General features: G+C 52.3%; 1 protein-coding gene across 4 annotated transcripts in view; it reads left to right on the top strand.

The window, feature by feature from the left end:
* The window catches only part of INPP5A (inositol polyphosphate-5-phosphatase A), a 180,801-nt gene that overhangs the window by 42,699 nt on the left and 114,757 nt on the right, over positions 1 to 23,345 (top strand). For all 4 annotated transcript variants that reach the window (XM_081251364.1, XM_081251363.1, XM_081251365.1 and 1 more), the window contains exon 2: positions 19,379 to 19,420. In XM_081251364.1, coding sequence (XP_081107490.1) covers positions 19,379 to 19,420 — 42 coding nt within the window. The remainder of the gene's footprint in view (positions 1 to 19,378; positions 19,421 to 23,345) is intronic.

Raw genomic sequence — 23,345 nt, 5'->3', positions numbered from 1 at the left:
TACAGAAAACCTGCTGAGGTCATGGCTGTGGGGTTGCACTGAATCCTTGGGCCAATGCGGGGAGAATTGCCATCTTAGCTATTCTGTGTCCTCTGCTCGTGGACCAGGCGTCACTTCCTTTAGGCAGGTCGTTAATTTTTCCTGCAGTATTTCGTGGTTTTCAGTGTAGAGGGCTTGCATGGCTTTTGTTAAATGTATTTGTATGTAATTTACATATTTTGGATGCTGCTGTAAATGGTATTTTTAAACACTTGATATTCCAGTTGTTTGCTGTTGTTACATAAATGCAAATGAGTTTTTGTGTATTAATCTCGTGTCCCGTGGCCTTGCTAAATTGTAGCTCTTCAGAGACGTTAGGACTCTATGTCAGCTCCACATCTGCAGACAGACGGACTGTCCATCCCTCTCTCCGCCTCCCTGCCCAGTCAGGACCTTCCACACCACGTGAATCAGGTAGTGAGTGTGCGCCTCCACATCCCTCTCTTCTTTTAGGGGAAAGTATTTAGGAGCTCATCAGTAACAATGGTGGTGGCTGGAGGATTAGTTTTTTCTTCTTTTTTTTCAGTTGTCCCATATCAAACTGAGGAAGTTTCTAATTCTTACTTTGCTGAGAGTTTTTTTTTTTAACCATGAAAGAATGTTGAATGCTGTAAAATGCTTTTTCTGCATCTATTGAAATGATCCTGTAGTTTTTCTTTTTTAGTCTGTAAATTTCATGGATTATATCAGTTTTTCAGATGTTGAACCAAACCTACTGCATTCCTGGGCTACTTTGTCATGTTATATTCTTTTTTCTTTTTCTGTTTTTTTAATGTATTTTTGCACTTGGTTTCTGTATGTATTCATAAGAGACATTGGTCTGTAATTTTCTTTCTTTGCCATGCCTTTGAAGGCCTTTGGTATTAGGGTTGTGTTGGCTTCGTAGAAGAAATTGGAGGGTATTCTCTCATCTATATTTTCAAAGAACCCTGTGAGATGGTTGGTGTTTCTTCCTTAAGTGATCAACGGAATTCACTAGTGAAATTAGTGAAATTCACTAGTGAAATTAGAAACACTGGTCTGTGTTTTGTGGGAAGGTTTTTGGTACAAATCCAATTTCTTTAACAGATGAAAGTGTTTCGTTGTGTGTTGTTTCAGTTTTAAGGAATTTGTTCATTGCACCTGCACTGTTGAATTCGTTGGTGTAATGCTCATACTCTCTTGTTATTACTTTAATGTCTGTATTGATAGCTCCTTTTTGATTCCTGACACTGATCACTTGTGTCCTTTTCTTCTTGCTCATTCTACTCAGGGCTTGTCAATCTTACTAGTCTGTCCTCTTGCTGTTATCTTGGCTGAGGGTGGTGATGGCAGCTTCTTTCTGCTCAGGACTCCCTGGCCCAGCTGGGGCTGCTTTGTTTTTGTAGGTTGAAGTGGCGGGTCCGGGCCCCACTTAAATGTTTCCGGTGTAAAATGCGGCTTGTTTACAAACCAACGTAAATCGAGTGTTGGCCCTGCGTCCTCACCATCCCTCCTGGGCCTGCCTGCGGCTGCCTCTGGGAGAGACTGTCCTGCTGCCTGAATTTCTGCCGGTGAACGAGCCATCCGTGTGGCAGGGTGGGCGCTTGCTGGGGCTCTGGCTCTGGCTGGACCAGGGCGAGTTCGCTCCTCGCACTTTTCCATGGACCTGCGATCGTGTTCTTCAGACACCCACGCTGCCTTTTCCCCTGAACTCTGCACATTTTGTAATTTTCCCCGGGAATGCGCTCCTCCTGACATGGACGATCTGCGGTCCAGCCCGGCGGGAGTCTCGCCCTTGCTCCGCGATCGCTTCTCCTGGCCCTGAGCCAGGCCACGTGCTGTGGCAGGAGGTCACACGGGACGGCTGGCCTCCCCAGGGTCGCCGCGACAGCATCAGTCCACCGTGATCAGAGCCGGGAACTGGCCACGTGTCCCCAGACCCCAGCGTCCGTGTTTGTGTGCAGACGAGGGATGGTGTTGTGTTGCAGGTGGGAAAGCCTGTCACTGAGCGTGGGGTGTGTCCTGCGCGAGAGCCGGGTAGGGGCTGCCTGGCCAGGCCGGGCTGGGCCTGTTCTCCCCTCGGGGTCTTCAGAGAGGCAGAGGGAGCTCCGTCGGAGGTCACGGCATCTCCCGCCCTCCCAGGACCGTCTCTGGCTCTCGTGCTGCACCTGGGTCCACCTGGCAGGGGTGAGGGGCCCTCAAGCCCACCGACAGGGCCGCTGTGGAGTCCTGTCCTCGCGACGGTCACCTGGACAGTCCCCTCCCGGAGAGGGATGTGTGAGCCTGTCCCCGGAATCCTGCGGGGACTCCTCCCCCCGCACTCAGTGGGGTGCCTGCTGTCACTTGTCACGTGGGGTTGGGAGGCCCCCTGACTGAGCAGCCGCGCTGGACAGCCAGCTGGAAGGGTGGGGGGCAGGGGACTGGGGACTGTACCGCCACCGATGGTGTGGTGATGGGTCTGAGGTCCCCAGGGGGACAGCAGCTTAATTGTATTTCTGGGCTCCCCTCTTGCTGAATTTCCCAAAATTTCTGAAAAGACTGTGACTCTCTTTTGAAAAGAAACCTCCTTATAAATCAGACAGAAAGGCATCGGTGCCCCAACTCGGGAGAGGGGCAGTCGGACCCCTGCCCCATCCCCTCCCCAGGCAGCCCCCCCTCCCCTCGGGGTTTCCTCTGGTGCCCTCCCGTGTTTCTAAGTACAGGCTCATGTTTGGGGTCTGTGGCGTCTGTGGACTGAGCTGCTCTGAGCCCCGCCCTCCCGTGCAGTTCTGGGCCGGGGCTCCGTCAGGTCTGAGGTCCTTGGGACCACGCGCACGTTGTTCGTGGCTCAGCTGCGTGGCCTGCTCTCATCTTATTTCTGCTCAATCACCTTTTTATCAAAAAGAAAACAGAAGCAGTGGGAGGAGAACAGCACATGGACCGTGTTAACGGGCTTTGGAGGATGGGAGGGAGACGGCCGGGCGGCAGCTCAGGTGTGGGCCCCTGCACCAGCTGATGCCACATGGGGGCAGCAGGATGGAGGCGGGCCTGCGGGAGGCGGGTGCGGGGCAGGACCGGCAGCGGCGGCCAGGTGCCCGAGAGGAGCCCCACCCCTCCTCTGCGTCCCCAGGCACCGCCCCCTGTGCTCCGGCAGTGCTGGCCAGGGGTCCTGGCGCGCCCCACTTGCTGTTCTAGCCAGAGCGACGTCTGGGAAGGATGTTGTGGTGCCAGAGGGAAGCCTTGGTCCTGGGGCGAGGTGCGCATGCGTGAGGCTCTGTAATGCGGGCGCGCTCAGATCGGAAGCTGAGGTATGTTTCCATGCTGATGTGCACACCTGCCTCAGGTGTCAGCCTTTTAGTCTGCTTCCTTCTGCATCTGCTGCTGAGACTGCAGCTGGATAGGTCTCTGTTAAACGGGCTCAGTTTGGCCTTAGCCCTAATGGCTGGCCTGAAAGGTGGATAATTTCATTTTTTATAGGCCGTTATTTCAAAGTTAAACTTGCTTTGTTTCTTAGAATTTGATCCTGTTTGATGATTCACTGTCATTTAAATATACTATGTTCCAGGGCACTCTTTAGGGGAAAATGTTTATTTTGTTCTAAAAGTCCCCAAGCCCTCCTTCCCAATGACTACGGTTCTCAGAGTATCCATCTTTGTGAGAGGTTTTGGCGTGATTTATAGAGACGTACACTGGCTTTTTGTTTCTCTTTAATTAAAGGAGGATGTTGCCGAGTTATCCTTCATGGGAAAACCTCTCTCGCAGTTCTTATTCTCATTTTGTCCTGACTCTCTTACTCTGCCAGGTTTATCTAAAGGCACAACGTGTGAAGAGGAGAGACGGGTTTCAGAGCGTGGGGGCTGCGGGCCGGACCGCTCGGCCTCCCCGGCCCCGAGGCGCCGGGCGCTGCTCTCAGCCCGGCCCGATGTGGTTTGCCCTTGCCATTTGGTGGAAGGCCCATCGTTACTTCCTTCTGCAGAACTATTTTTAGCCTCAGTATTTGTGACCGCACAGACAAGATTTCCTTTCTCTTGAAAGGAAACGGTTTTCCGCAGGGATAAGCGGGTGGCGTAGGGCAGGATTTCCTGAGGAATCGGGCAGCAGGGCCGCTGCACGCCTTGGGGCGCATCCCCAGAGGCCTTGCCCGCAGGGTGAGGGAGCCCAGGGCCCTCGTTTGTTTCTGAATGACTCCCTTTTGAAAGTTTTAGGAAGTGCTTGAGAAAGACGAGCTTGTGTCGTGTGTCCACGGTCCTGGGTTGTCACTGTTTCCTCGGAAGGCAGGTGCGCTCAGCTCTCTCGCGGGCTGGGGCTGCTGCCGCCGGGACTCTGGGGCTTTGGCGGCCTTGAGTCCGCGTCTGCCCCGAGCCCGGGCTCCAGCGCCATGCAGCCCCTTTCCTGCCGGTCACAGTTGTGCTTCCCGGCTAAAGCACAGCGCCCGCGCCAAGCAAGCGGGCAGACTTCCTCCTCTTCCCACGGGTCCCAGAGGAGAGGGATCTTGGGAGGTGGGGGAAGGGCCAGAACTGGGGTGGGGGCCTCCTGGTTCCCGGCCCTGAGAGCCCCCAGGAGGACGTGACGCCCCAGGGGCCGGTCAGCTGCACAGGCAGCCTGCTGGCTGCTTTGCGGCGCCTTTGCGGCCGCGCGGCCCCTCCCCCTTCCCGCCGGCCGCCTGCCCTGACGGGCTCCCCTGCGTCCTCTCCTCGAGGGCCTCCCTCTGCCAGCTCTGCCCCTGCTCCCCGCGTCCATCCTCAGGCCTCCCGGGTGGAGGGGGTGCTTCCTTCTGCGCAGCCGCTGCCGCTCCCAACACTGTCCTCCCCGGAGCCAGTGGGCTCTTGCGGCCCCGGGCTGTTGGCCTCCTTCGGGGACCCTCCTTCCGGATGCGTCTGCAGGTTTCACGACACTGCGGTCAGTCGGTCGATGTCTGAGCACCTGCTGTGTTCCCTGCCTGCGAGGCCCGGGCAGTAACAGCGGGACAGAGGGGGCGGGGCCCATCCTGTCCTCTCCCGGCCCTGAAGGGACCAAGCCGAGGTGCTCGTGTGTCCGGGGGCTCTCTGGCCCGCCCCTCGCACCTGGCGCGTGTGCGCGCTGTCTGGGGTGGAGGGTGGCTCCCCGTCGCCCGTCTGGCTCCCTGCAGCCTCCTCCGGGATGGCACCAGCGAAGAAGGAGTCCGGGTGGCCGTGTGATGGGTGGACGCCCGGGCACGTGTGCTGCCAGCACAGCTCCCTCAGAATCCTGAAGCCACGTTTCATGGATTCTCAGAGTACGTTTTCCACATTTTCCGTCTGTCTGAATTGAGATTAGTCTTCAAAGTTCAAAACCTCATGGGGTGGCTGACGTAGGGGCGTGTTGGATGCGTGAAAGTGACCGTCACCACTGGTGGAGGCGTGCCGTGGCTGAGGGACCATCCCAGAGCTGGCGGCCTTCTCGTGCGGCCTGAGTCTATCCTGCGGGAAGAGGGGGCCCTCAGTTCTGTTCCCGGTCGGGGCCCTGGGCTGGCGGGGCAGTGCCTTTCTAGGGCCCTGGGGGGGAGCTGGGATGTGGCCCCTGGCTCCCTCCGTGACGCGGGGCCCTGGGCCGCGGAGAGAGCGGGGCTGGGAAAGCGGGCGGCCGCACAGGCTCAGCTGAGCCCCCGGCTGGGAGGGCAGGTGCAGAAGCTGGGGGGCCCAGGCCAGCGGGAAGCAGAGGCCCCCCTCAGGATGCTGGGCGGCGGTTGCTCAGAGAGACCACTGGCTGGTGTGGGCAGGATGAGGCGCCAGGACCAGTGCCGCCCTCCAGGCCGGCCAGGCTGTCACCCCAGGTGACCACCGAGGGGTCGGGGTGGGAGAGAGACGGGGATGGAGGGGGCGCTCGGCGAGAGCTGGGACCTCCTCTGAGGGTCACAGCGGCTGTCGGGATGCACGCGCCCTGCTCACGCTCTGTTGGCCTGGGATCACGGTTTGTCTTTCAGTCCCGTCCGCACCCTGGGTCCTTCTGCCGCTGACCGTGGAGGCTGCTTGTCCTGCAGGGGTCCGCAGTTTGGGTCCGTGGTTGTCTCTCCCTCTTGGTTTCGGGTTGGATATTGGGGACCAGGTGCCCCCTGCCCCACCTCGGAAGCCCAGCTCCAGGAAGAGGGCGACCTCCTTGCACACAGTAGGTCAGTCAGAGGTCTTTTTTGCGATGCTCTGTTTGGGTTTTCTCATATTTTGCCTCTTTTTTCACTGGATGTTAAGAGTTCTTCAAATATTAGGAAGATGAACTCTTCATCTGAGATATATATGACAGATATTTTCAATCGGTTTGACAGTTTTTGATTTTGCTAATTTTTTTGCCATGCAAAAGTTTGTTTCTTTTTCGTTGTAGACGAACATATCATGCCCTTCAAAAATTGTATTTGAATTTGCGTCATAGTTTGTTTCTCCGAGTGAACTTTAGAATCAACTTGCCTAGTCGAGCTGGGTGTGGGCGGGCCACTTCTTGGCACCGTCTTGGGGAGAAGTGCTGACTTTATGGTGCTGAGTCACCGTCTGGGGACCAGAGAGGGCTCTCCAGTGATTCACGTCTGTTCCCTGTCTCTGCCAGGAATGTCTTAACACTTTTCTCTTATCAACTTGTCACATTTTAAGATCTATTCCGAACTTGTACCTTTTCTTGCGTTGCTGTTACAAATGGGGCTTCCTCTCCGCTCGCATCCTCCTACTGGCCGTTGTCTGTGTGTGTGATGGCTGTTGGCTTCGCTCTGGTAACCTGGTATCCCGCTGTTTTCCCCGAATTCTTCTCTTGGCTGCTTTGGTTCCGCCATTGGTCCCCGGGCTCCCCAGATGCATCGTCACATCATCTGCGGATGCAGGCAGCCCCGCCGTCCGTTCAGCCCTTATACCCGTAGCTGTTTTCTCGCTTTGATCTCAGTCCCTGGTATCTTCGATACAAGGTTGCGTGGACGCGGGAACAATGGGCGTCTTTGCCAAGTTCTCGACCTTAGTGGGAGGGGCTAGTGTTTCCCCCACAAAGAAGGGGCTAGTTTTAGGATGAGGTGCAAAGGTGTGCGTGGTGTATAACTTTTCCAATACATATATTCTGTGATATTCAAAGTTGTTGCTATTAAATAAGAAGTAATAAAAATAAAGAAAGCTTTTCAGTCCAAAATAAAATACAGAGCTGTGCCATTAACTGAAGGAACAGAGGAAGGATAAACATAAATCCAAATATTATTGAGTAAGAAAACAGGAAAAACCCAGGAAAACAGTAAATTAAGGGAATGTTAAGAGTTGTTTACTCTTAAGAGTTGAATACGTTAAGTGAAATAAATATTTGATCAAATATTTATCAAATAAATAAATATTTGATAAGGCTGATTACTGGAGGGAGGGAGGAAGGGAGGGACAGGCAGATAGACTGACCACACAGTATCACTTGGGGACAAGGATGACTCATACAGTTTAACCATTTGGATTACGTTGTAAATTAGATCCTTACCCTAGACGTTATACCAGAATAAAAGCTGAGTGGGGAAAAATGTTTAGAGTGACACATTTCATTTCGTTATACACACACAGACATGTTTGTAATAGCAAGGACATGTATGGGTTTTCTATGCTGTGTAACAAATCATCACAGACCTTGTGGTTAGAATAAGCACCCGTTCACTGTGTCAAGTTTCTGTGGGGCAGGAGTCAGGACAGCTGAGCTGGGTCCTCTGCACAGGGTCTCATCTGGAGACCCCAGGAGGGAAGGTCTGTGGGTCAGCTCCCTCAGGCTGTTAGCAGAAATCATTTCCTTGTGGCTGTAGAATTCATGGCATCTTGCTTCTTCGGGGCCAGCAGGAGAGAGAGAGAGAAAGAGAGAGAGAGAGCCCTTTGCTCCCAGCCTCTGACCTTTAGATCCTCTTTTAAATGGCTCACCCCGATATCTGATAAGGTCGGACCTACCCAGCATAATCCCCCTTTGATTAACTTAAGATCAGCTAATCGCGGGATTTTATGACATCTGCAAAATCCCTTCACCTTTGCCATATGTTACCCAATCATGAGAGTGACATCTTACCATATTCACAGCTCCCCCCGCAACTCTTGAGGGGGAGGGGTGGTGCAGGAGTGAACGCCTGGGTGGGACACCTGCGGGCTTGTTGGGATTCTCCCTGCTCAGGGAGCACCTATCAATTCCTGGTTCATTACAGTTTTTATCATAAATGTTGCTTTTATTGAATAACTTTTCAGTTCATTTTTTTAACCTTCATTTATTTCTTCTCCATCATTTTTCCCTTATTTAAATCCAAATATTTGACCTATATAATTTTCCTTCTCCCTAAAAAACTTTTGAAAACATTACTTTCAGGTCATGTCTACCTGTGATGAATTTCCTCAGTTTTGTTTGTCCAAGTAAGTCTATTTCCTCTTCACTTTTGAAAGATGATTTTGCTGGATACGTAATTCTAGGTTGGTGTTTCGGTTTTCTTCTTTCACCACTTGAAAGATTTCACTTCACTCTCTCCTTGCTCATGTGGTTTCTGTCGAGAAGTTCATGTAATTTTCATCCTTGTTCCTCTATAGATTAGGTGACTTTTTCCCCTTTCCTTCTTTCAAAGTTTCTCCTCGTCTTTGGCTTTCAGCAGTTTGTGCCTAGGTTCAGACATTTTGGTATTTATCCTACTTGGTGTTCTCTAAGGCTTTTGGATCTGTGGTTTGGCGTCTGTCATGAATTTTGCAAAGTTCTTGGCCATTGTTTCTTGAAACTTTTCTTCTGCTCTCTTCTCTCTTTCTCCTTCTGGTATTCCTGTTACATGTGCGTTTTATCTTTTGAAATTGTCCTACAGTTCTTAGATGTTCTGTAATTTTTTCATTTTTTTAATCTCTGCATTTCGGTTTTGGAAGTTTCTGTTGACATATCTTCAAGCCCACTAATTGTTTCCTTGGCTGTGTCTAGTCTGTTAATGAGCCCATTGAAGGCATTCTTCATTTTGTTACTGTTTTTGACTTCTAGTATTTCCTTTTGACTCTAAGAGTTTCCATCACTCTGCTTATGTTACCCATCTGTTCTTGCATCTTGTCCACTTTTTCCATCACAGTTATTTTAAACCCCCTTTCTGGTAATTCCAAAATCTGTGTCGTAATTGAGTCTGATTCTGATGCATTTTTAAAAATGTCTTTAGGGAATTCCCTGGCAGTCCAGTGATTAGGACTGTGTACTTCCACTGCCAGGGGCCTGAGTTTGATCCCTGGTTAGGGAACTAAGATCCTGCAAGCTGCAAGGTGCAGCCAAAAAATAAATAAATAAATAAATAAAATAAAATGTCTTCAGACTGTTTTTTTTTTTTTTTTTCTTGCCTTTTACTATGCCTTGTAATTTTTTTGTTGAAACCTGGACATGATGTATTGGGTAATAGGGACTGAGGCCTTCAGTGTGAGGCAGGAGCTGGACTGTGTTTACTGTTTGCTGTAGCTGTGGTGTCAGAGGCTTCACATCCCCCAGTGTCCTGGTTTTGGGGCTCCCCTAAGTACTCCTCCTGCATCTTGCCCCTGTTTCGGCTGGAGTCACTGCCATTGCACTGGAGCCCTCCTGGTGTGGTGGTAAGGAGTGGGGGAAGGTGTGTTCTGCAGTCTGTGATTAAATCTCAGTCTGCTAGTGGCCCTGTGTCCCTGGGCTGTCATCCTCACACATTTCTTATTTCCTTCTCCCCATCCCTTAGATGAGGTAGGGAGGCAAGGAGGGAGAAACGTCCTTCCCACAGGTGGGCTAAGGCTCTGGCAAAGTCCTTCTCTGCTGAGTGGGCTTTTGAGAACGCATTGGGTGTATTTCACAAAGGTTACTCTTTCCCTCCCTCTGCCAGAGCCAAGAGGGGATCTTCACTGTGAGTACTCTGTGGGGTGCCTGGAAGTGAAACCTAGAAAAATGTGGAGGCCTGCTTAAAATTGTGGTCCCAAGGAGCTTCCCACGTTCATGCTGTCTGCACTCAGCCTCCAGCCTTTTTTCAAAATTACCATCTATTATAAGTCTTCCAATGAGGTTCTGACTCAAGCAGCTTCTCTTCCAGGTCTCAGGGGGTTGGTTTCCTAGCCATTTCAGCTCTCTGATGGGTCCAAGAAAAGACGTTGTAAGGATAAGAGTGAGGACTTGCAAGCTTTTTACATCATGGGTTTGCAGCTGCAAGTTTCTAGTTAACGTTTTGGTTCATTTTAGAGATAATCATTTGATTTTCTTAGTCTTGTTACTATGGTCAGTTGTATTAGGGACTTTCCTCATATTGAACCGTCCATGCATTCATGGTTTATTGCACTTAGTTCTGATTGTGAATTTTCAATGTGCTGCTGCATTCTTTACTGTAGGGTGTTTGCACTGATAGCCATACGTGAGACTGGCTTGACGTTCCCCCTCTTTATGTATGCTGTCTTTATCTCGTGTGTATGTCAGTATTGTATCCTTTTTTCATGATAGAGACTTTAAAGTTTTTCTTCTTTTTCTGTGACCTAGAGCTGTACTGTCTAATAATGGTTAATTATATGTGACTGTTATACTTAAATTAATCAAAATAAAATAAAAGTTAAAAAATTCAGTTATTTAGTCCACACTAGCCACATTTCAAGTGGAAATTTAGCTGGTGCCAATAGAGAACATTTTTATCTTCACATGAAGTTCCCCTGGACAGTGCTGATCTAGAGTCAGAGAAACTTCCCATGTCTCTGAAATCTGCACTGTCCAGGCCAGTGGTCAGTAGCCACAGGTGGCTTTTGAGCAGATTTGTATGTGTGGTGTGTTTGTGCTGTGTGTACAGTGTGTGTGTGATGTACTTGTGGTGTGTGTGTGTATGGTGTGTATGTGTTTGTGGTGTGTGTTTGGTGTGTTTGTGCTGTGTGCAGTGTATGTCTGTGTGTATGGTGTGTGTGTGGTGTGTGGTGTATGTGTTTGTGGTGTGCGTGTGGTGTGTGTAGTGTATATGTGTGTGATGTGCTTGTGGTGTGTGTGTGGCGTGTTTGGTGTGTGTGGTATATGTCTTTGTGTATATGGTGTGTGTGTGGTGTGTTTGTGGTATGTGTGTTGTATGTCTGTGTGTGTATCGTGTGTGTGGTGTGTGTGGTGTGCTTGTGGTGTGTGTCTGTGGTGTGCTTGTGTGTGTGGTGTGTGTTTGGTGTGTGTGTGTGTGGTATGTGAGTTATTGGTCTTCTGACTTACAGTGACTTTTTGTGCAGTAATATGCAAATTAGCCCAATAGCTTTCATGTAAGCTGCAAATAGTTTTCCCTGTTTGTCATTTGCCTTTTTTTTTCTGTTGTTCATAGTATTTGTTTCAAATGTTGCTAAAGTATTCTGAGAGCTTTCGTTGTTTTTCTCTTTCTCAAGCTTTTAAAATTAACAGTTAGAAACATGAAAGTAATGCATGGTAATAAGTATAAGCATATTAAAAATGGAGAAAAGAAAAGAAAAAGAAATTGCTTCAAAGAGGACTACTCAAATTTTGGTGTTTCTTTTCTCAGTCTTTTTTTTCTTACCCTGATAGAGGGTTCAAAGCAGCTGCCCCACAGGGAGGGCCCACGGCTACCTTCCTCTCAGCCGTTCATTCCTCATGGACCCACGTGGGTCTGTCCGTCCTGCGTTAGCCTTGGCTCGTGGGTGAGGAAGTGGAGGGCGAGGGCGGCCCGTTCCCGCAGGGTCCTCCGCAGATGGGCGTGCTGGTCTGGTCCTTGCCATCGGGCTTGTGCGTGGGCACGACGTACTTTGTGTTCCTTCCATCTCTGTTAAGGTATAAACTGCTTCCACGTTAATATGTGCGCATCAGATGTTGTATTTTTTGGTAAAATACACCTAGCATAGTATTTATCATTTTACTCTTTTGTAAACATACAGTTCATCGGCATTACGTCCACTTACAGTGCTGTGTGATCGTCACCACTATCTACACCCAGAACTTCTTTATCATCTCATGGATTTCTTGCTATTGCCTCCCTCTTTCCTCCAGCAGACATACTACATGACTTTCTTTATCCGTGAGCCGTCTGCAGTACTATTCTGGAGTATTCTTAATTGTAATTCTCTTATAAACGATGTTATCGTGAACTTCTTTGTGTGCAGAGCGTTTTTGTTGTTTAGAATTACATTTTTTAGGATCGACGTCCAGAAATGGAATTTCACATTTGGAAGGAATGAGCATTTTTAACATTTTCCCAGCCACATTTTGATAGTTTTTGTATTATTCTGCAAGGTCATGAGAGCAAATTGAGGGTGTTTAAGAGGTAAGTAAGGTGTGTGCTTTCTTCGAATACCCACAGAGCCCTGCCTGGCTCACGCTTTGGGCTGAAATGAGAGTATTTCTTTAAGAGCTAGTACGTGTGTTTATCTTTTATTCTTACTTTAGTGGCTTTAAAAATCACTCTGCACTAGCCAAATATGGGCTGCAGCTCCGAGGAGGCCTCCAGGCCTTGCCGAGAGCCGCGCAGAGTCACCAGTTTGTTAATTTAGCTGCTGGGACATCAGTGGCCCCGTGATTGCAGTCCAGCAAGACCTGTTTGGGTGGGGCTCTCCGTTCAAGGGTGCCGTGCTAAGGTAGGTCTAATTTTATAGAAAATTCTGGGATACGTACATTTGAAAAAATCGTTTTTGTGTTTGGCTTGGCAGAAAAGCAGGCCCGTGTGTGTGTGTGTGTGTACATGCACACGCACTCACGTTTTAATGTGTGAGCATCTATTTTCTAGATACTTGGAACCACGGTGCCAAAGCTTTTCCGGTGTTTCTGCTGTACCTTCCCCTCTCCCACGGCCTCGTGGGAGGTGTGTCAGGCGTGTGCACGTGTGGCTGTGCTGCTGCGCGCTTACCCCGGACAGGCCCTGGGCGGCACCCACTCTGCTCCTCCAGTAGCAGGGGCTGTCGGTTGCCCTGATTTACCTCCTTGAGGACATCGGGGTCTGTTGTTAAACTCCTTACATTCTGTGAGATAAGATTTGAGGCAGATGTTAGGATTTCAGGCTATAATTCCAGTTGTAACTTTCAAGAAATTAGTGTTTTTCCACACATCTTCAGGAATGCATTAAGAAAGGGAAACAATAGGGCTATATGCTGGGTGGGGACATTCTTATCTGTAGAGTTTAAAAATTATGTATTCTGTTGGCATTGCAGACCGTCTTCTCATTCTTATTTTTGTTTCCAGTGTTTGTCCTTTTTTTTTTTTTTGTGGCACGCGGGCCTCTCACAGTTGTGGCCTCTCCTGTTGCGGAGCACAGGCTCCGGACGTGCAGGATCAGCGGCCGTGGCTCACGGGCCCAGCCGCTCCGCGGCACGTGGGATTCTCCCGGACCGGGGCACGAACCCGTGTCCCCTGCATCGGCAGGCGGACTCTCAACCACTGCGCCGCCAGGAAAGCCCCCAGTGTTTGTCCTTTTGATGTGTGTTGTGTGGTCACAGTACATGGTGACATTGTGCTGTGTTCGGCAGCCCCAGAGTTTTCTGTGTGTCTCCATCGGGTGGACCTATGGGACTTCCCCTTCTTATCACTGGACTTGAAACTTTCTTTCTTTCTTTTTTTTTTTTAAATAAGAGTAAAATGCAATAACATACATAGAACAGCTCCAGAGACTGCCGAGCCACAGCCTTGGGGGCCTTGCTCCAGTGGAGCTGCAGCTACTTCAGACTTGTTTCTCTTTAGTTTTGTCGTGGTCAGATACACATAACATATGACTTACCATGTGACCCAAGTGCCAGGCTCAGTGGCATCAGGTACATTCACATCGGTATGCAGGCGTCGCCACCGTCAGCTCCAGGACTTTTTCGTCTTCCCAAACTGAAACTCTGCCCCCATTAAACACTCTGCATCCCCTCCCCACCACCTCTGGCCCCCACCATCTGCTTTCTGTCCCTAGGGACTTGGCTGCTGTAGGGACCCAGCATGAATAGAGTTATGCAGTATGTGCCCTTTTGTGACTGGCTTATTTTACATAGCCTAATGTCTTTAAGAGTCATGCATGGTGGAGCATGTCAGAATTTCCTTCTTTTTTGAGGTGGAGTACTAGTGCAGTGTGTGGATAATACCACATTATGCTTGTCCCTTCATCCACCAGCGGACACTTGCGCTACTTCCACCTTTTGGCTGATTGTGAATAACAAGTGCTGCTGTGAACGTGGGTGTGCAAATGGCTGCTTGAGTTTCTGCTTTCGAAGCCTTTGGATAAATACCCAACGGTGGAATTGCAGAATCATATGGTGAATTCTATTTTTAATATTTTGAGGGACCACCATACTATTTTCCAAAGTGGCTGCACCATTTTACATTCCCACCAACAGTGCACAAGTGTTCTGATTTCTCCACGTTCTCACCAACACTTGTTATTTTATTTATCTATTTTATTTTGATTTGATTTGATTTGATTTCTTTGCGGTACGCGGGCCTCTCACTGTTGTGGCCTCTCCCGTTGCGGAGCACAGGCTCTAGACGCGCAGGCCCAGCGGCCATGGCTCACAGGCCCAGCCGCTCCGCGGCACGTGGGATCCTCCCGGACTGGGGCACGAACCCGTGTCACCTGCATCGGCAGGCGGACTCTCAACCACTGCGCCACCAGGGAAGCCCTATTTATCTATTTTAAAATAATGGGTATGAAGTGATACATCACTGTGGTTTCGATTTGCATTTCCTCGATGACTAGTGATGTTGAGCATCTTTTTATGTGCTTATTGACCCTTTTTGCACCTTCCTTGGAGAAATGTCTCTTCCAGTCCTGTGCCTGTTTTGAATAGTCTTATTTGTCTTTTTGTTGTTGAGCTGTAAGAGTTTTAAAAAATATATTCTGGATGTTAACCCAATATCAGATATATGATTTGCCAATATTTTCTTACATTCTGTGGGTTGCCTCTTCACTCTATTGATAGCGTCCTTTGATGCACAAAAGTTTTAAATTTTGGTGTAGGCCAGTTTATTTTTTCTTTGGTTGCCTGTGCTTTTGGTGTCATGATCCAAGGAGTCATTGCCAAATCCAGTGTCACGAAGCTTTTCCCCAATGTTTTCTTCTAAAAATTTTATAGATTTAGGTCTTATGTTTAGGTCTTTGATCCATTTTGAGTTAATTTTTATATATGGTGCTAAGTAATAGTCCAACTTTATTCATTTGTATGCAGATACCCGGTTTTCCCAAAATTATGTGTTGAAATTACTGTCTTTTCCTTATTTCATGGTCTTGGCACCTTTGTGAAAAACCATTCGACACACATGTGATGGTTTACTTCTGGGCTGTCTTCTATGTCCCACTGGTCTATATGTCTGTCTTGGTGCCCGTCCCATGCTGTTTTGATGACTGTGGCTGTGAAATCAGGAAGTGTAAGACCTCTAATTTGTTCTTCTTCTTCAAGACTGTTTTGACTATTTATGGCCCCTTGAGATTTCATATGAATTTTAGGATGGGTTTTTCTATTTCTGTAAAAAAAGTAGTTGGAATTTCAGTAGCGAGGGCATTGAATCTGCAGATTGCTTGGGATGGTATCCACATCTTAACAATACTGTCTTCCAGTCCATGAGCTCGGGATGTGTTTCCATTTACTGATATCTAATTTCCTGCAGAAATGTTTTGTAGTTCTCAGTGTACAAGTCTTGCCTTGGTTATCTTATTCTTTTTGATGGTATGGTAGATGGAATTTTCTTTATCTCCTTTTTGGATTGTCCATTGTTAGTCTGTAGAAACACCACTGATTTTTGTGTGTTGATTTTGTGCCCTACTACTTTGCTATAATTCATTTATTATTTCTAACAGTTATTTTTTTTTTTTTGGTAGAATCTTTAGGGCTCACTATATATAAGATCATGTCTTCTGTGGACAAAGATAATTTTATTTCTTCCTTTCCAATTTGGATGCCTTTTGTTTCTTTTCCTTGCCTAATGCCGTGGCTAGGACTTCCAGAACTGTGTTGAATACAAGTGGTGAGAGTGGGCATCCTTGTCTTACTCCTGATCTTAGGGGAGAAGCTTTCCATTTTTCACCATTGAGAATAATGTTGGCTGTGGGTTACTTCAGTTTTGAGTATTAGAATCTATAGGCATTTCCCCCCCTTAGGTTCCTTTCTGTGCTTTTATGTCTAGGAAGGCTATCTTTCTACCATAAGGACAGCTATTTGCTTATGTCTTCTTCTGATAGTTTTTCCTTTTTCAAATTTTGTGTTTATCTCCTGAAGTCATGTAGAGCTTATTTTGTTTGCAAAGTAAAGACAGGATCTAATACAGCAGTTTAGAAGTAAGCATTGAACTCGTTGACCCCTGCCTTGGCCCTCACCAGTGTGGCATGCCCCATTACTGCCTGCAGCTGCTTCAGTTCTGTAGTTGGGAAGGAAGATGCTGTGTCTTCGAGAGTCTGGGTGCCTTTCTCTGTCAGGGGGTGTGAGACAAGCGTGCTAAAACGATTCTCAATTCCTTCATGCTTCCCGCCGAAATAGAATTCTTTTATAAGGTCCTTTTTTGTTTTCCTTAAAGTCTAAGCATCATCGAAAAGTACAAATCATCCCACAACCCAGAGGGAGCCGTTGTACACGTGTCCCCAGCTCTCTGTGTGCAGGGAGATGCAGTGAGCAGGGTGGGCTGAGTGACCAGGGGCCACACAGCACTGCTGTTTTCGGTCCAATGTCAAATTGAATTCTACTGGAATTTTCAGGAGAAAAAAGTACTGGCTTGAAACTGAAGGAACTTCTCAACTTGAGAAAAATACAAACTGTATATCTCTCTAAAATTCTCCTAAGTATATGAAAACTTAAAAACACACTTCAAGAATTTGTAGTTTGAAAATACATGTTAACTTTAGACCATGTTCGTGAACTGCCTGCTGTAAAGAAGTCACTCTTCTTCTGCAGTGGTTCTTTGCTTGCCCCGCCCCCTCCCCCCGGTATAGATTCAGTATCTGCGTTTTGTCAGGTTTCTGACATCACATCCCTCCACGTCTAGTCCTTAGTCCTGTGCGTAGGTGGACGCCGGGCTCGTCCCCGTGGTCTTCCGGTTTCTGTTTCTGTTCCTGAGTTCTGGACCTACGGGTTCCGCATCCGTCTGTCCGTCAGTGACCGGGTTGGTCTTGCTGTCCATCTTTCCGAGTCCCCTTTTCTCAGAATACTGTTCCCTTACAAGCTTGGTCAGTTTTCCTTCCCTTTTAGGGAAGCATTTGCTCTACATTTGCTTCTGGATCTTTTTTGTCCCGTTTTCCGGCTCCCTCCTCAGGGATGCCCATTCCTGCTGCTCCCCACCCTCAGGCTCCCACGCCTGTGGACTCGGGACTTGAAGCTGAATCTCTTTGCCCTCTGTCTCCAGGCCGAGCCCATGAGCTGAAATGCTGGTGGGCCCTCTGTGCCCCCAAACCAGCACCCTTGCCCTCAGCCCAGGACAGGGATGGGGGGCTGCCCTCCCCATTCACTCGCTCCTGTGCACTCGAAGTCCTCTTTCTTTGATCACCCCGGGCCCCACGGCCGACTGACTGGCCGTCCCTGCTCGCGTCCTGGCCACGGCGTGGGTCGGTGGGGGATCATTTGGGTCGGTGGGAGAGGGGTGCGCGGTGCTCTCCGTGCTGTCAGAGGTGTGCCGCCGTCCCCACCGTCCGCTCGGACCCTCCACCCCTCAGCCACACTCGGGGCCCGGCAACAGTCTGCTGCCTGTCCCTGCGGACCTGCCTGTTCTGGAGTTCCGTAAACCAGAATCGGACGTCGTCTGTCCTTTGGTGACGGGCTTCTTTCACAGAGCACAGTGTTCTCGAGGCTCGTCCACGCTGTGGCCCATGTCAGTGGCCGTCGTGTTCTCTTGGACCACGTTTTGTCTCTCCGTCCATGCTGGGCTGGCCTTTGGGCAGTTCCTGCCTTTCGCCTGCCGGGATTCCGCGGCTACAAGTGCTCGTGACTGAGCCTCTGTGCGGACAAGCGTTTCCACGTCTCTTGGGCGCATCGCTGGGCCACGGCCAGCGTTTTGAGGAAGCGCCAGACTGCTTCCCACAGCAGCTACACCGCCCGCACCCTCCTCCCCCGCCCCCAGCTGTGTCTGAGGGTCCGTTTCTGCCCAGTGTCCCCAGACTTGCAGGCTTCTCGCTGTGTCAGCGTCCCGGGGGTGTGGCGCGGAATCTCGCCGTGGTTCGGGTTTGCGTTTCCCTGGCGCCTAGTGCTGTTTGGCGTCTTCCATGGGCTGTTGGCTGTCAGTCTGTTCAGACCCTCTGCCCGGTCTTCCCGTGGGCCGCCTGCCTGCTTGTGCTTTACTTTGCTCACCTGGGAGGGTGACAGACAGAGGCACGGCGTGCCCTCCTCCCCGTGCAGGAAGTGGGGGCTGGAGGCTGGGCCCCGGCCCCGAACTTGGCCTTGGAGACTGGAAGGCCCCACACCGGCTGGACTCTGGCCACCGTCTCTGTTGGGCGGATGCGCGGAGCCTCCTCCACACCCTCCTGTGTGGTCTGCGAGGCTCTGGTTTCCCAGCCGTTTTTCCCTTCGTTCGTTGCTCTGCCTGCAGTTCAGTCTTCCTGCCCTCGGGACACACAGAGACATCAGCGGGCGACAGCACCTCCCTGTGTGGCAGCCGTGCACTCTGGTGTCTTGGGCCGTGGGTGACGCGTTTGGGCCCAGCTGTGGTCAGCCTGGACCCTGGCTCCGGGCCCACAGCCTCGGCGTCCAGAGCTCTGCTTGGATCAGGGGTCTGAGTCCTGAGGCGTGGTGGGTGGGGGTTTTGTTTTTTTTTGTTTTGAATTGTGGTAGAAAACACATAACATTAGATTTATCATCTTCGCTGTTCTTAAACATGGTCCAGCAGTGTCAGGGACATTCACACTGATGTCACCAGATCTCAGGAACTTTTCATCTCCCGTGTCTGAAACTCTGCAGCCACTGGACGTACGTCCCTGCCATGTCTCCCGTCCCTGTCCAGGCCTTCCGTGACCTCTCAGCACCTTGGCCACGTTGGGTTGGGTTGGACCATGCCCCTCACTTGGCTGGCTGGCCTGGTGGTCCAGGACCCCGGCAGGCCGTGTGGGAAAAGGCGGCGTCCTGTTTTCTCAGGGACCGGGCACCCTGTGTTGGCTGTGTCCTGGGGTGTCCACAAGCCCGAAACCAGCACTTGGTGCCATGTGGCTCTTTCCACGTTCTCAGAGCCTGTCCCGGGCCCCCTGCCACTAGGTCCTGCCGACACCCCCGCCTGGCTGCGGGCAGCCCCTCCAAGCCCCCCGCCGCTGCCCCGGGGACAGAGCAGGGCTGGAGGTCAGCTCTGGATCCAGGGCTGTGGTGCCTGCCCATCACCAGGCGAGGCTTGTCCTTGCTTGTCCTTTTCCCTGGACGAGCTGTGGACCAGCTCCCCGTGCAGAGTGGGGTCTCCTGAGTGGAGCAGGGTGTCCTCCGCCCCGTGTCACGCCCTAGCCCCCATGGTGAGGACGGCAGATAGGCCATCACATTGGCGTCTGCTCGTGGACGTCAGGGCTGTGTCACTGGCCTGACTGTCTTTTCTTCTTAATTTACAGCCAGAAAACCTCCAGAAGAACTGGCTGCGGGAATTCTATCAGGTAAGAGCCCCGTGGCGGCCGGGCCCACGGGAGGGGAGCGGCTCACACTGCGAGAGATCACGATTCGTCCTGTGGCCTCGCGCGGGCAGCCGGGGGGCCCCATCCACTTCCCGGTTCCTCCTCGGAGGCCCCTCCCTTCTCAGATGCCCCCACCCCGGCCGGGGTCTCTGGTTGTTGGAGGGGAGGCTGTCGAAAGCTGGTGGGGACATTCGGGTGCCTTTCGGGGCACCCGGGTTCTGGGCAGAAAGCACGGTGACTGGCTGGCGGGTGGACACTGGCCGGAGGCTCTGGGGGACGCCTGGCGGGACGAGCTGCTAGTGTCCGGCACCTCCCGTGGAGCAGCTGTTGGTTGGGCCCCTCATCTGTGGTCAGTTCTGCCCTGGATGCCGGGGGGCTGCTCTGGAGGGACGACAGAGGACTCTGCTTCTGGAGCCTGTGCTCCACGGGGACAGGCAAGGAGCACAGCCAGGACCAGCTCAGACGTCCCCCCACGAGGACCAGCCTCGCAGTATCGGCGTCCTTGGCGGAGCGCGTGGGACCCTGACGGGGCGTTGAGAGGCCACTCTGGGAACTGGTGGGCGAGTAGGGCCTCCCGCTCAGTGGGGCTGCAGGCTGACTGGGGGCCGCCAGGAGGCCAGTGTGGCCGCAGCCCGCAGAGCCCGGGGTAGGCACAGTGTGTGACGAGCCCAGCATGTGTATTCTGTGAACAGGAGGAAGTGCGGATATTGGGGGCCGGCCTCAGGGCTGCTGAGACCCCCGGGGCTGAGGGGTGGCACCTGGTGGGTCCCCTCGGGGGCGCTCGGTGTCCTGACCATCCCACGCGGGACACATGGGCCACTGGGCAGCCCTGGGCTCCTGCCGTCCCTGCTGGCACTGGGGGGTGGCCACCTGTCAAGTCTGTTGGTCTGAGCTGCCCACGCCTGACCCCACCAGATGCTCAGGCCACTGGTGGGGATGGGGGTGGGGATGGGGGTGGGGATGGGGGTGGGGTGCGAGTCCTGCTCCCGCTCTGGAGATGCAGCCGGATCCAGAGGGAAGAGTCCAGTGAGGTGTGTCTGCCTGGGCTATTTTGGTGGTCTCGGCTGGGAGGGCAGGTGGGTCCCTGGGGAGCATCTGAGGCCCCGGAGGGTGGGGTTGGCAGGAGGCCGTGGTGGGGGGGGCTGTGGTAGTGAGTGGGGCTCGTTTCCCCATCACCTGGGGGTTCTGAGCTCTTCCTTCCCCACATTCTGCCCTGCCCAGGTGGAGAGTTGACCTCAGGGCCCCGGCCGAAGCCTGGCCTGGCAGAGCCGTTGCGTCAGCTCCAAGCAGGCAGCTGTCCGAGGGGACAGGGCGAGACCACCTTCCTGGTCGAGGGCTCACCTCGGGGGCGCGGTCCGGCTCCAGCGGCTCCCTCTGCATGTGGCCGTGGAGTGAGAGACCCTGGTGTGTGGCCGCAGCCATCCGTCCAGCTCTGTCTGTTCCCTGGTCTGTGTTAGTTTCGGCCAGAACGGCTGTCATGTTTGTTCGTTTGTTTTTCTTATTTATCGTTGCTGCAGTGCCCGAGGAGCACAGGGTGTGAGATGTGGTGGGTAGCGGGCCTGGCCCTGGGCTGGGAGGGGTCTTGGCAGTGACGGCCTCAAGGATGCAAGTGGGAGGCCTGTTTGGGCGCCGGGCTGCCCTCGGTGAGAGGCCCCTGGGAGTGGTCACGGGGAGCCGGCGTGAGACGCCGACTTGACAGGCCCCAGACTGAAGGCGCGGGGCTCACGTCCAGCCTTCCTTTTCCCTCCTGTTTTACTGATGACCTGGAGCCTCGGTGCAGTTAGGACAGTAAGTAGCCGGTGGTCTGGGGGTGAGTTCAGAGGGCGGCGGCTCCACTTTTTGTGAACTCTGACCCCCGGGAAACACAGACCTCCTCCTTTCTGAGCCTCCTGGCTGCACACTCAGCCGTGTCGGGCTGTTTCCGGAACCAGAGCCCGACCGGCGGGCAGGCAGCTTGGTGCTTCTCTCGAGGTCGGTGTGCAGGGCGCCTGCGTCCTTTCTGGAACACTCCGCCTTGGCAAAGGGAATAGAACGGAGGAGTGATGAGAGCTGTGGGACGTTCTTCCCGGTTTGCGAGCAGAAGCCTCTTTAGGGGAAGAACTTTCAGTGGCAATTCTTAAGAGTAAGGTTTTAACACAAGCCCCCCCTGCCTTTCTTGGGCCGACTTGGTCAGTGGGATGCTCAGCCCCCTGCCCGCAGCCCAGCAGCGGTGGGTCGAGAAGCCGAGCAGCCCCACCCAGAGCAAGGCCAGCGCTGGCCCAGGGCCCAGGGGGCAGGGCCTTGAGACACGGGGTGCTGCGTGGCTGTACTTTTAAAAAAAAATCCTAGAGTTTCTATTATGCAGTTATGATATTTTTCAAAGTAGCTTTTTAATGACCTGCTTTTATAAACAGGAGAACTGAATACAACCTTCATGTTTTCCAGACCCCTTGGAATAATTTTTGCTTTTTGGTCAAACTTGATCGCCGTAGAAATGCAGGAGGCAGGAGGAAATACCGTTGGTGTTCCCACCCTCAGTTCTGATCTCAGATGTTCGTGTGCTCTGTGCCGAACGTGGCCACGGCACCAGAGGGGGTGGTCAGCCTTCCAGAAGACGCAGAGCCCGGCCTCACCCCTGCTGGCCTCCCCATGCTTCCCTGCCCTCTGTGCCCATCCCAGCTCTGACCTCTCCCCAGGCCTCAGACTCCTGGAACCATCGCCTCACCCACTTCCAGGCCAGCGGCAGCCTTGCCAGCCCCCTTCATGGTCCCTCAGGAATCTCCCTCGGGGCCACCACACCCCCGTCCTTTCTCTGTGAGCAGCACAGTGCCCTGCCAATGGAACCCAGGTCCTGCTGCCCTCCTGCTTCCTGTCTCCCGGGCTGAGGGCCCGGGGTCCACGCGGGGCCTCCAGGCGGCCCCACTCACCCCGCTGCCTCCTTCCGTCCCTGCTCTGTTCCCAGGCAGGCCTGGGGTTTGGGCCTCTGCCCTTGCTCCCCCGCCCCACTCTCCTAGTCCTGTGGTTGCTGCCCCTCGGAGAGGCCCCTCCCGGTCACCCTCTTGGCCTCCCCCAACCTTATCTTGCTCTGTGGATTCATCACTATCTGAACTTGTATTCTGCAAATGCAGCCTCCACCTCTGCCGTGGCCTGGATGTTTGTGTCCCCTGCCCCCAAATTCATATGCTGAAGCCTCATCCCCAATGTGATGGCATTCAAGGCGGGTCCTTTGTGAGGTGATTAGGTTGGGGGCCACCATGGGATAAGTGCCGGTATACAAAGAGGAAGAGACCATGGCTTGGGAGGTGCCAGCCACCGTGCAGGGTGCTGGGAGCCAGAGGGGAGTGGGCCAGACACCCCGCCCTCGGGAACTTCCACGGTGCTGCTGAGATACAGCGGGAACCAGCCCAGGGTGGCCTAGGGCCGCTCTGGGCTGGGCTGCAGGAACCTGCTTGCAGGGTCCTCAGGAAGGCCCTGGACGAGGCTGCAGCCAGGCCTGAGGACGGGCAGGCGCAGCCATTCTGCCTCTGATGGTCACTAATCCTAGTGACTGCAGGCCGGGTTGGCGGGAGGTCGACTTCAACTTTCCAGTTTACAGAGATGGCGCACTTGGGGCAGGGTGCGTCCTGCTGCTGCGTCCCTGGAGCCTGGAGCGTGTCTGCACGTGATGTGTCTCAGCTCTCAGCTGAACAGCAGTGAGGAAACAGCACAAAGCAGAGGAGGATACATGAGTGTCCCCACCCCCAGTCTGCCTCTGCTTGATGCCACACCCTCATGTCTAATGTCTGTGTGTCCTGGGGAAAAGGTACCTCCTTAGCCAGTCGCAGGTCAGCGCACTTGGACAGCTTACTCTTTGTTTGGTAAACTGGGAAATCTTTCTATGTAGATTAATATACACTCTCTCTTTTAGTGGCTTCAGGGTATTTCATCA

The sequence above is a fragment of the Mesoplodon bidens genome (genome assembly GCF_964165515.1).
Source record: "Mesoplodon bidens genome assembly, chromosome: 1".
Lineage (NCBI taxonomy): Eukaryota > Metazoa > Chordata > Mammalia > Artiodactyla > Ziphiidae > Mesoplodon > Mesoplodon bidens.
This window is presented reverse-complemented; position numbering and strand designations above follow the sequence as displayed.